General features: G+C 41.2%; 1 protein-coding gene across 1 annotated transcript; it reads left to right on the forward strand.

Annotated features, from left to right (window-relative positions):
- Positions 1–1,958: 1,958 nt before the first annotated feature.
- Positions 1,959–12,295, forward strand: cgna (cingulin a). Its single transcript, XM_028012172.1, has 19 exons — positions 1,959–2,849; positions 2,961–3,058; positions 3,145–3,214; positions 3,320–3,415; positions 4,798–4,919; positions 5,125–5,236; positions 5,312–5,524; positions 6,616–6,764; positions 7,462–7,582; positions 8,368–8,580; positions 8,675–8,896; positions 8,983–9,231; positions 9,343–9,513; positions 9,891–10,052; positions 10,163–10,336; positions 11,114–11,232; positions 11,368–11,476; positions 11,556–11,719; positions 12,160–12,295. Exons 1-19 carry the CDS (start codon positions 1,959–1,961, stop codon positions 12,293–12,295), a joined length of 3,591 nt encoding a protein of 1,196 aa, XP_027867973.1.
- The last annotated feature ends 1,148 nt before the right edge of the window (positions 12,296–13,443 follow it).

Raw genomic sequence — 13,443 nt, forward strand, 5'->3', positions numbered from 1 at the left:
GATTTATACCACTCTATTGTAGCTTTGGCTGTTTTAGTGTTGCTGTCCTGCTGGAATGTGAACCTTCACCCCAGGCTCAAATATTCTCAAGCCTTTTAACAGTTTTTTTGTTGTCATTATTGGTCCATATTTACCTCCATTCATCAACTCTGATTAGCTTCCATATCCCTGTCAAAGGCGAGCAACTCTGGAGCATGATGCTGCCTCCTGCATGTGTCACTGTGAAGATACTGTCTTTACTTTGTTGTGCATTATTGGTCTTCCTACACTCACTAAAATGTTCAGCCTTATGTGAAAACCATCTATCTTTCTGCTTCTCCTTCACGGTTATGTGCTACTTTGTGTTGGTCTGTCATATAAAATTGTAATTCAATGCACTGAAACTTATGTGACGAGTTGTCAAAATGTTCATGGGGTATTAATACTTTTACAAGGCTCTAGAGTGCATAGAAATGCTGTCATTACAATTTCAAACAATACAGCTTTTAATTGCAGTTTTTCTACTATAAAACAAACAAAAAATATATACTACGAAACAAAAAGTACTTTAATTGTCTTATTTGTTTTTTCTTTTCTTTTAGTTTAAAAAAGTTTGACCTTCAACAACCTTGTATCATTTCTCTGTTCTTTTATGTTTCTTTGGAACATTTTTGCTCATTCATCCTGCTAAATGCTCCTCCTGCTTATTTAAGATGTGTGTGCACATTTTTTTCCTTTGTGGAGAAAAATATGTGCATCATCATCATCTCATCAGATGTTGAATTTCTGGTTGGGGTCATGTTTAGAATATTTTTTAAAATAACAATAATAAAAGCTGTAAGCCAGTTTGAACATATCTGATATCCCATCACTTTTCTCATTGGGTTTAAATATTGTCTTCAAAAAACAAGCTCTTTTCATAATTTGTATAATTTTGTTTTAATGTAAGAAAACAAAAAAGTCAAATCAAGTGCTTTAAGTTTATGTTGCTTTGTTTCTGACTTTCTGTTTGAGCTGTGGAAGAAAACTGGTTCCCTTTTATTATCTAAACTATGTATTTTAAATGATTGGCTGAAATTATAAAATTATTTCCTCACATGCTTTTTCATAATTACAAGGATTATTTAACTTGGGATTACATAAAAAAATAAACATGGTCTTCCATAGACTGTAGCTGATGGTTCCTTATAAAAAACTTGTCTCTGTTGAATTTTACCCAACAACCTCCATTCGTCTAGTTTGCGTGGTTTGCGTTTCCGCTTTTTGTGCTTTCCTACAGTAGAAGGTCATCTGCAGTATTTTCTGGGCCTAACTACAGTATGACATCAGCCTCAGTGTTTACAAAGCACTATTGTTTACCAGTAAACATGCACTTTGTTATCATTAGTTCAGGTTAAGACATCTGGTGGAGATTGCCCTTAAATAATTTTAGCAACGCGAATGTTACTGCTTTATAGTCAGCAGTTGAAAAATATGCTTTATGTGAAGAAGCATTGATCAGAAATGTGTCACACATTTCTGATATCTCTTTCTTTTGTAGAGCTTTGACCTGCTAAGGCTGATTTTCTCTTCAATCACTGTATAAAATATCACAACATAATTCTGAATACTTTTCTCATATTATTCCTTCAATAAACAGTTATGAATTATTTAGAGATGATATCTGAGAGGGGTTGATGTGACATGTTTTTTTCTATTAATAATGATAAAGTGATTAGAATTCAAATTTTAAAATTGTCCTTAGCATCCTGTATTAGCAAATAGCATTATGAAGACCTCTGTTCCCTTTTATATTCTAAAATGCAGAATCAAATTTTCCACAACAAAGTTGGAAATATGAATGGATGAAACAGAGCAGCTGTTTGTGGGCAGATCAAGCTAAATTATTGTCAGTAGAGGATTTCTTATCCATTTCCAGCCTCTTACATTTTTTTTTTTTGCAAACGAATCTGATTTTTCTTCCTTTTCTTTGTTGTAGTATGACCACACGGTCCTTTGGCAGAAGGCACCCGGCGGACTACGACGCCCAGGTCCGCGTCAACAACCTCGGTGACTCTGGAGAAGAGCTACCCAAGCTGAGGCCCAAACCTCAGAGCACCTCCAAATATGGCGTAGCGGTCAGAGTGCAGGGCATCGCCGGGCAGCCGTATGTGGTCCTGAAGGATGGACAGAGGGGAGACTCGTACGGGGTCCAGCTCAGGACCGACTACTCCTCTAGCTACGGCAGCCTTCCCCGGAGGAAAGAGAAGGCAGAGGTTCAAGCAGAGAGGAGTGATGTTGGGGGAGTGGGAGGCCAGCTGGGACTGCTCCGCCGGGTTCAGTCTCACGGCTCACTGCTAGACAAGGATGGAGGTGGCAGTAGTGAGGATTTTCAGCTGTCTAGACCCCCTGGGGATGGGAAGTCTGGGAGTTATGGGAATTTGGATGGAGGGATTGGAGTAAGGAGAGGCAGAGAGGAGGTGTGGGGTACCAGTGGCAGAGGAAGGGTTGCAGAAAGCACTTTGTCGGATCGTTCTCACCAGATAGGGTCTAACAGGTCATTGGAATCAGTTAGGAACAATGATTCGTACCCTGACTCTCGCCAACAGGCTAACGGGCCTCCCCCCTATCAGAGACAGACCCCTGTCAACAGACTGGTTACCAGATATGATGGTGCAGCACCTGGAAACCAACAGAGAGGACTTTCCCCTTCTCAACAGCATCCCAGAGCTACGTCTCCTCTCCTCCACCCCAAACCTTACACCTCGACTCCATCCTCAGCTCACAGCAGCTTGGGACACGGCCAGGCTTCGGGCTCCAGAGTCGCTGGACTCTCAGCTAATCAATGGACCTCAGAGGAGCCCCGACATGTGGATCGGACCGAGTTGCAGGTAAGAACCCAGCTGTGTTCTGGTTGGGCATCACAGCAGGCTCTTCTGTGAGCTATAAACAAAACAAAGCATGAAACATTGCAAGAGTAGTTTTCTGGTCTATGTCTTAAGGTGACCCCTGACCTTTTGCTGGACCAGGTTCAGAGTGCTGAGATAAGTTTTGAGGAGGACCAGGTGATGAAGACTGTGTACAACATCCTGAGACAGGGGTACAGACCTCCGCATACCTTTAGATTACATTAGACTGAGCTGATCAGAGTGTTGAAGTTAACTTGTCCCTTTTTACGTTCCTTAGTTCTTCTGAGAATGATGATGTCATCAGACACAAAGTCAGGAGTATTTTTCTGAATTTTCAGAGCATAATGGTTTGTTCTTCCTGAAGCAACACTATTTTTTTAGGAATTATCCCTCCTAGTGTTCAATGCAGAGAACACTTACAGTTCTGTCTCCTTTACTCTTTCTCTGGGCAGCCTAAGGAAAGCCCTCGGGAGGAGTGGATAAGAGAAAAAAGGGAGTTGGAGACAAAGGTGGCTCAACTGCAGACTGCCCTGCGCGAAGAAAGGAGGGTAAGTGGAACAGAGAGAAAAATGTGAAAAGGTTTTGGAGGTTTCTTGTGACCTTCAGGCACAAGGTAAGACTTGTCCTGGTTCTTCCTGTTTTCTTTCAACAAAACCCAAGTTGGGATATTCTCAGTGCAATACAATTTCAGTCTGATGTTTGCATACATCAGGCATGTTAGGTTGTTCATTAATTTGATGTATTTAATTCTGTATTTGATACACTCTGCATTTAGGGTGGATCTATGATACAACATACAACAATAGGTATTTTTTAGGATTTATTGATGATTTACTTTACACCACTCATATGTACTGACAGGAAAGCATACAAATAAGTGTATATATTTATACTTGCAGAGAAATTGCACATTTTTTGGCTTTATTTAGGCGGAATGTTTGATGACAGTTCTTGACAGAGCGGTTCAGTTCTATTAAACTGCTTGGTATTTTTGCAAAAACTTGGCTTTTAAGTTCACATGTCCAACATATAATTGAGTTCAGGGTCAGACAAACGTTCAACTATCTGTTGATAGTTTGTCTAAAATGCCACCATCAGACAAGTGGAAATTGGTTATGAATGTCAAGAAATGCCACTGCTGAAGTCAGTTTAACATCAACATGAACCGAATTCAAGAAAAGAGCCACATTTAAGTCATGACTGAATTTTATAGCTGTCCACATGAACAAGCTACATGTCCTCTGTTGAAAAGTTTCAGTCAGACAAGAGAGAGATTGAGCTCTTTGTATCACCTTCCTTGAAAAATAGTTTTTGATGAATGTAAACGTCTGATCAGATCTGGACCAATTTTCTTATGGTTCCGTAAAGGCGTGCTGGACTTCGTGAGGATTTACAGTAGTTTTTGCATTTTGGATTACATAAAGAGTTTTTCATTAAGGGTTTGGCATTCATAGAGCAACTTGGCTGTAATTATATGGCTCACTTCCAGTCTAACACTCGTTTTAAGCTGCCTGGTCATGAGAAGCGGGTTCGCCTAATATTTAGTTTGCCTGAGAAGAGGAAAGAGTTTCCGGTTTTCTTCAGCTGTTTAACTAATCTAACCAGAAGGGCTAATGGGGTTCTGTGGGAGGGTGTTTCAGATTAATCCTTAGATTAATCCTTAAAGCCTTCAGGCTTTGTCAGAGATGTACACAAATACTCACAAAAAAATCCATCTTCTATAATGACTCATTATACATTGGTTTAAAGTAGCTTACAAATCCTAAGTTCAAATAGCTGTTAAGAACTTGAGCTCTTATGCATATTGATTATTGGGTAAAAGCAAACCTGCTGAAGCGTTTCCTAAAAGCGAGTTGTTTATTCAGCCGGCACCGCCTGACGCCTCGTGTTTCAGCGCTCTTATTTATTTATCGCGTCTGCTTGTGTGAAGGACTCGGCCAGCAATTCTGACCCCGTTCTGAAAGCCGAGCTCGAGTCGTGTCTGGATGAAAATCTGCAGCTCCAGGAGATTCTGGACCGGAAGACGAAGGAGCTGAATGAAACACAATCAGAGTGAGGATACAGAAACACACACACACACTCCCACGCCCACACACAGACTCACATGAGGGCTTAATGCCACTGGTTGGGTCATGACTCAAACAGTTTAATGAAACAAGGCGTTATTGTTGCTTATTTGCACCACATACAAAACAGTTTGTTCTTTCTATTAAAAGAATCATTCGCAGATATAAATCGGGTTTCGTTTTTGTTGCAGGCTGACTCAGCTGCGCATGGAAAGAGAGAAAGCAGAAAGTCGGGTGAGAGAGATGGAGGACCACCTGGCGGAGCTTCAAGATGAGCTACGAAGAGAAAACGGCAGCAAGACGGTACAACATTGTCCTTCAGGGGGATTCTTTTACTAAAAGCCCTGTCTGTACTCACTGTACTTTTACTGTTTATAGGACTTGATGTCTAGTCAAGCACAGCTGATGGAGCTCTCCCAGCTGAAGCACAAGCTAGAGGAGACACTCAGACAACGAGAGAGGGAGCTCACTGCTCTGAAAGGCGCTCTGAAGGAAGAGGTGGCATCACACGACAGAGAGATCGAGGTGCTGCGAGAACAGTACAGCGCTGACATGGAGAAACTGCGCAGCAGCATGGAGCAGGTGTCCCAGGTGTGCAGAGCAGATAGCAGCCACTTAGACATGAAGTCAAAATGTTGAGAGTAACCCTGAGTAGCGACAAACTGGCTAAATGACCACAAGGGTCTTGAGGTCAACAATAGTGTGTATGCACAAGTGCTTTGCAAAAGGATTCACCACCTGGAAGTTTCCTACATTTTGTCCTGTTAAAATACAAAACTTCAGTGGATTTTATTTGGACTTTATTAGGGGCAGAAAGTAGGACATCGTTTTTCAGTGGAAGGAAAGTTTTACATGAAATTTGTTTTGCCAGTAAAAGTTGGAAAAGTGTGCCCCTCTTTGTTGTCATGCACATAAATGTACCCTGTAACAAGTTGTGTCTAAAAGTTATATAATTTGTATTCTCAAACCTCAGAGGTTTGTTAGAGAACATTATTGAACAAACGGCTTGATGAAGACCAAAGAACAGATGGACACGTCTGGAAGATTGTCCTACTAAGTATTGACTCCTTGGGGTTAAATGTGAATACACTTCCTATTTATTTATATTTGTAAGAGAATTTTAAAACCATGCTGTATTTTCAGTGCACTTCACAATCATTCACTTCCTGGTTTATCATTATTATTTATGACAAAATCTGAAGTTTTGGGTGTATGTGATCTTTTACAAGGCACTGTGTCTGTTCTTTAACCTCTGAGCAAATGTCATTTTTAGCTAGAACATCTACGGATAGTCTAGAGCTAGTAGCCATTTAACAACAACTTTATTAGATTTTAAGGTTAATGAAGGATGGAGATAACAGCTGCCTGACCATGGTCTAAGTGTTTTTTTAGAACATGCATTAAATCATCAAATAATTTGAGCCTGAAAAAGTGATTGACGTGGCATACATTTATATTTATGTTTTTTTGCATCTGAGTGATGTAACATATTAAACTAGACTGAGCTTCACTATCGTTAAGGCCAAGGACTCACTTAACTATGTCAATACTGACATTATTTGATATGGTTCAAAAAGTGGTTAGTTTGGTTTTATGTAAATCTGCTGTTCATCTGAGTTTAAACAGAAAAATGTTGAGCATCACATTCAATCTGTTCTTGCTTCTTCTGCCCTCTGCTAAAGTCTCACGCTGGGATCGAGGCCGAGCGGCTGCGCGTGAACTCGTCCGTCCGCACCTTGCAGCAGCAGCTGGAGGATTGCAGAGACGAGAGCAACCACTGGATGGAGCAGTTTCACTCCACCAGGGACGAGCTTCGAAGCACCAAACAAGAGTGAGTCATGCCAAGAGTACAGATGGTTCGCAAGGTTTCTCTACGGGACTCTTCACCTGCACATGGATTTTCCATGCTTCTTTTCGCTTCTGTTTCTATTAATGTGTTTCTGGTTTTTTTTTTCCTTTCTCATTCTTCCTGGTCACTGCTTCTTCCTCTCTTTGTCAGAGAGCCGCCCAGCAACCCTGAAACACAGTGAGGGTCACATATTTCACAGCGTTTATGTGTTGACATGTGGAAGTTTAGATTTGGCTAACTGTGCTAACAGCTTTCTCACCATTGTGTTAAGACTATCCACACACAGGTCATTCATTCATGATGCTTTGCCTTAACCACAGGGTCCAAGATGACCAAATACAAATTATGGATCATAATTATTCTAGTACAAGTGGGGTTATGATTATTTCCTAAAGTTATTTATTAAAATCTGTGACTTGCTGTGTTAGCAGAAACATTAAAACACAGGAGTGGTGTGGATAGTCTGTGTTTAGTGAAAACATAATGTGTTCCTGTGAATATATCTCTGTGATGCAATAACTCAAGCTGCAGCATTTATTTGCTCATTAACTAAACCAAATCGAATTCATGATTTTCACCCATTCAATCCAGCAGCTTCTGATGAGGTGATTAAATGGTTCTTAAAATAGCAGAACACGGTGCGATGTTTTGTGATTGGTTGCTTTTGAACATTTTTCAGGCTTCTGCAAATCCGTCTGGAGAAAGAGGAATCTGAGGATGAGCTGAAGGAGCTTAAGGAGAGAATGAGCACAGTGAAGCAGCAGGCAGCAGACTCCAGCCAGTCAGAAGCTCTCACCCAGGTGCAGTAAATTTACTGGCATTACTCCAGGGTTCCTGGGAGCTCTTAAAGAGCTTTTTCTGTTTAAAATTTTCAATTTTAGAAGACAGGGTCCAAACAAAGCCCAATTTTAAAACAGGGTCCTTATGAAGTCTGGAAAACTTGAAAACTATGTTGTTTGATTTGAGTATGTATTTTCTTCCTTCCCTTCTTTTCTCCATTTTTTGTCTCCTTATTTGTGTAGCTTCTTTCTTGACGGTCTTCTTTCTGTCTTTTCATCCTTCCCCCCATCACTTCCTTCCTTGCCTAGTCCTTCTTTTCTCAGGTCTTTCTTCCATCACTTTGTTCTTCTGTTTTTCCCTCCTTCAGATCTTTCTATAAAAGTCTTACCTCCTGTTCTTGTGTCCCACTTTCCCTTGTACTTGACTTTATTTATGTCCTTTTTTCCTTTCACCACTGCAGTCTCTGTTTTTACAGATTCCATATTTAAAGCATCAGAAGTTTAGAAATGCTTCATGCAAATTCATAGTGAATGTTTACGTTTTAATTTTCAAATGGACCTAAACGAAACAGAGAACTCTAATTCCACATAAAATTCAAAGTTCTTCATTCTTTCTTCTTAAACAATCATTGCTGTTGGCTGTATTATCATTCAACCCTAAAAAAGAAAGAACAGTTCAAATGCATCATCAAAACACAAAATTAAACTGACACTCCTGCCTATGTTTGGTATATGTAAGTCATCGGTCTTATGATGACCTGTACAGGAAGTGTAATCATCAGACTGTATAAACTGAATGTTTCCAGGAGCTCCAGCGGTGCAGCGCTGATCTACACAAGACCAGGTTAGAGCTGGAGAAGCAGAGGACTGAGTATGACAAGAAGGTCATGGAAACCATTTCCCTGAAAAAGTCTCACCAGAACCAGGAGGCAGAGCTAAAGTATGAGATCGACAGGCTGAAGGACCAGTTACAGAGGACCAAAGATGACTGTGTAAAGGCACAAGAGAAAAATAAACAGGCCAGTTCACTCTCATCATAAAATTATACTACGATATTAAGATTTGCACTTGAAAAACATCTCATTTTCTTTTTTTTTCCCCTCCTCCAAATAGCTCCCAAGTCCAGTAACCATTTCGGAGCTGGAGCAGAAGCTCAGTGAGGCTCAAAGAGAAGCCAGCCAGCTTAAAGTGAAACTCTCTACAACCGAGGAAGAACTGGAAACTGCTAGAACAGGTCTCAGTAAAGCTGAGATGGACGTTAACTCCCTCCGAGATGCTCAGAAGGATCAGGAGGCGGCTAACACTCGCCTCAAAGAGAAACTCTCTCGATTAGAGGTGAAGCTGAAACATTATCCTATTCAGAGACGCTCTAAAACCATCAGACATAAAAGAATAACTGATCTGCTTTGTGATTTACTCAGGCTCAGCTGCAGAGCAACGCCAGCGAGAGCTCTGAGGTGGAGCTCGCCCTGCACTCCGAGGTCAGAAGCCTCCGATCTGAGCTGGATGAGGGGAAGAGAAAAGCTTCCAGACTGAGCCAGGAACACCGTGAACTCAGCCTGCGTCTGGAGGACACAGAGAGGGACAGAGAGATGCTCAAGCAGACAATCACCCAGCTGGAGGACAGCAAACGGCAGCAGGAGAAAACCATGGAGAAACTCAACAAAGAAGTAAGAGAAGCTGATTTCACAGTTCATCCTCGCTTCTTAGAAGGAAATGGTTCAATAAGTTCAGTCCATTTATATGTATTTCTCACACTTCGCTTTCTCTCTCTCTCTCAGTACGAGTCTCTGAATGTGACCTCAAAAGAAGGGATCCAGGCTCTGAAGGCTCAGCTGGAGGAGCAGAGAGAGCGAACACGGAAGGAGGTGCAGGACGCACAGCGTCATGGAAACGATACAAAATCCGAGCTGGATCGAAACCAACAAAGCTTAAGGAGACTGGAGGAAGAAGTATGAAGCTGTTCAAATTATTTTCATTTATAAACGTTTTAATGATCAAGTTTTCTTTGTTGGGGATGAATGGCTTACATACAGTAACATTTGTGTAATTTAGAATATCATTTAAATATTAAGTTATTTCAGTAATTTTGTTCAAAAAAATAAAATGCATCATAAAGATTCATTGCACAGAGTGGTGTTGTTCCAGGGGTCAAGCGCATCATTGGTATACTGGACAGTTGAGTGGAAGGAGAAATGCAGTGTGGCACTTGCTGTGAATCTATGAGTTGCACTTTTTAAACTGCATTTTTCAAACAAGTGAATTTATGCAGTAACTAATTCATAAGAAAACACAGTATAACACACGGGTATTTTATCTGTTTAACTAGATGTTGCGACAGAAGAAGGAGCTTCAACTTGCATGCGAAGAGAGGGACAACCACCAGCTGGACAAGGAGCTCCTCACCAACAGACTGCGCCACCTAGAGGGAGAGGTAGAGACCAGCAAAAACAGCCTTAATGAGAAAACGCGCGAGATTCGCATCCTCGAGGTATGATGCTCACTTTTAGTGTCTGTTCTAGAACAATAATACAGAAACTGGATACTGTTGGGTGACAATGTTTTGTAGAGAGCTTGTTGATGTCTTCTTCTGTCCACCAGGACAAGCTGAAGCGTGTGGAGTTGGAGCTGGAGGAGGAGAAAAGCTCAGTGGAGATGCTGACGGACCGAGTGTCCAGGAGCAGAGACCAGATCGACCAGCTCCGCTCTGAGCTCATGCAGGAGAGATCCTCTAAACAGGACCTGGAGCTGGACAAGAACGCCATGGAGAGACACGTATGTCTACCTGCTTTAGCAATGAAGAGTAATACAGTACATTGAGATAGTAGTCATGCCACTTGAACATTTTCACATTTGTTACAAACTTCAGTGTATGTTATGAGACATACCAGCACAAACGGAAGAAAAATGATGCATAGTTTAAGCATTAAAAGTCTGAAATGGTGGATGTGCATTCGTGTTCAGCCACCTTTAATCTGAGACGCCTAAATAAAATCTTTGTCACCAAAGGAATTAGTAAACACAATCCATCTCTGTGTGATTTTAATCAAGTATGAATCTAACTGTTTAGTGAGCAAACATCTTCATGAAGACCAAGGACCAGGGAGAAAGCTGTGGAGAAGCTTAAAGCAGGGCTAGATTATAAAATAATATCTCAAGCTTTGAACGTCACACAGAACTCAGTTCAATCCTTGATTTAAAATTAGAGTATAGTACCACTGCAAACCTGCAAAGATATTGTTGTAACCCTACTATGACAAACTGGGCATTAATCAGATAGAAGGCCAAGAGATGACTCTGGAGGAGCTGCAGAGATCCTTTCAAAAATCTGTTTTTTATGGAAGAGTAGCAAGAAGAAAGACAACACTTGTCTAGTTTGGACTTGGCAACAAACTCAGTAATTGTTAAAGTCCACCAGGGCAAGCATTGCAAACTAGCTAAGGTTATAAAAGTTATAGTGTTCAGTATTTGTTTATACATAATACTTGTCCCATTCAAATAAGCAAGAAAGAGAGTAGGAAATAAATGCATGTGATTTTTGTGTGTCTGCAGCTGAAGGAGCTGAGGAACCGTGTGGCCGAGATGGAGGGTCAGTCTCGCTCGTCAGCGGGAGTTTCTCAGCTGGAAAACAAGATCCAGGAGCTGGAGGACTGCCTGCGAGCTGAGGAGAGGTAAGCACAACATGCAGAGAAAAATGTGCCTTATTCTTGTTTAAGAAACAAGCAACAGACACTAATCCAAGAGAAAGGCAAGTGTGAGAAGTTGGTTAGTTTTTATTTACAGTGGTTTTTTTCTCTACCATAAAGAGAGAAGAACACCATGTTGTCGTCACAACGTCGCCTGGAGAGGAAGCTGAAAGAGCTCAACATGACGCTGGATGAGGAGAGACAAATGCACACCGAACAGAGAGATCAGGTATAATCACGGTGATGAAATCGGTGTTTGACACACTGGAGCACACTGCATCAGATTTAAGACTTAACGCGTGTTGCAGCTTACCCTGAGGGTGAAGGCCCTGAAGCGGCAGGTGGACGAGGGAGAGACGGAGCTGGAGAGGATTGAGACTCTGAGGAGGAAAGCCCAGAGAGACATGGAGGAGCAAACGGAGCTGAAGGACGCTCTGCAGGCCAGAGTCACTGCTCTGGAAACGGAACTCAAGTAAGTTTTTCTTTTTGGGTTTGTTACACACTTTGTACAGCTGAGATCATCATAACCGTTTTTCTGAGTCACTAACAGAAGAACAGTGTCTCCTCCTTCTCTTTACGTCACGAGACGAATAAAACCGCTCGTAAAGATGACACCATGATTAGTGAAAGCAGATCGCTCAGCTGTGACGTGTAGACTGAGGAGGAGGCTTACACAACCTCCTTGGAATGCCATATTTTCTGTATTAGGCTAAAGTTGTACATTACTCATTTACTACAGGCAAAGTTACTTCACAAACATGCTGGCGAAAAAACAGAGTGACATGTTGTTACTTTAACCAGCCAGTGGAGGGAGCTCTGCTCTCCAGAATGCCTTTGACCAAGTAAAAGAACCCTTCATAATGTTTTAAGCTGAACATTTAAAAATCAGCCATTGCTGTCTGTGTCTGACAGGAGGAAAACTCAAGCATCGATGAGGCCGGCTCTGGATTCGTCCGCCCTCAGCTCAGACGACGACGACAGCCTGTACGACCCGTCCACCATCACCTCGTTCCTCACCGAGAGCAACCTCCAGACCAGCTCCTGCTAAGGATCAACTTCTGGGTTAGAACAGAACAAGAGGTTCTGCTGAGAACTATAAATAAAGGGGAGGCTTGTGTAGACTGAAGGAAAAGCTAGAAGGTAATGGTAAACACAGCAGACAATGAGGGCGGGCAGCAAGGACCTTAACGACTCATTGTAGAGCTGAACATGGGGACTAATTTTTCCACACCAGCATGAATGTAAGGAAACAAAACATTCCCACCATTTAAAGGAATTTCCCCCTCCGTCTCATGCACACAATACATGACCCGACAAAGTACTGCTGAAGCAGACTTTGCTGCACTTTTTGGAACAAATTTAATGTGTCGGATCATTTCAGAGCTGCTTCACTTTGAGTAGCTCAGCTATTTTTTGTTTTTCTTTCTTTACTACCACTAAAAGGTTTTTCTGTAACAGTTTCCAGTGCAGATGTCATCAGGTCAAACCTGGCTAAATTATATAGACGTTACCACAGCAGCAGTGGATCAAACAACCATAAGCTGTCATAGTTTACATTTGGAAAAAGAGGCCGACCGTCAGACTGTAAAGATTGTTCGTCTGAAGCTTCACAACAGCTTGCAAAAGCTTTCAGCAGCTGCAGAGATTGTTGTCCATGATGAAGTCATGAGATTCCTGTGCTGTGATCACCTAAAGAAAAACCACAACAGATTATTTGAACAAAACAATATAATATAATAAAGCAGAAAAGGACCAAATGTGTCTTACTAATGTTGATTATTAGTTTATTATTTTGAGTTTGATGGTAAAACTTGAACAAAGAGTATGGAATAAAGACCCATTAAATGAATAGTTTTCATGTGTTTTTTGAGTATGAAAATGCTTAGTTTTCCAGACTTAAATCCTTCTTCTATTTTCTGAAGGTCAAACACCTAATGAGTTAGTAGATTTTTCATTGATTCAAATTTGATTTTTCACATCACATTTTGGGTTTACAGTTTTGTCTGTGAGTCTTTCAGTGTTTAATTTGCTGATTGAATGACTTCAGGATCCATAAAAACCAACATTTTAGGATCAGACTGAGCTGGACTTATACTTTTTAAACTGGGTCTTAAAACAAAGCGATAGACTACATTTTTTTTATACAAGCAGAATAAAGGGGCCAAAGCTCACTTTCATCACGTTTGGATAATCTGC

This window comes from Xiphophorus couchianus, chromosome 3 (assembly GCF_001444195.1).
Source record: "Xiphophorus couchianus chromosome 3, X_couchianus-1.0, whole genome shotgun sequence".
NCBI classification, from domain to species: domain Eukaryota; kingdom Metazoa; phylum Chordata; class Actinopteri; order Cyprinodontiformes; family Poeciliidae; genus Xiphophorus; species Xiphophorus couchianus.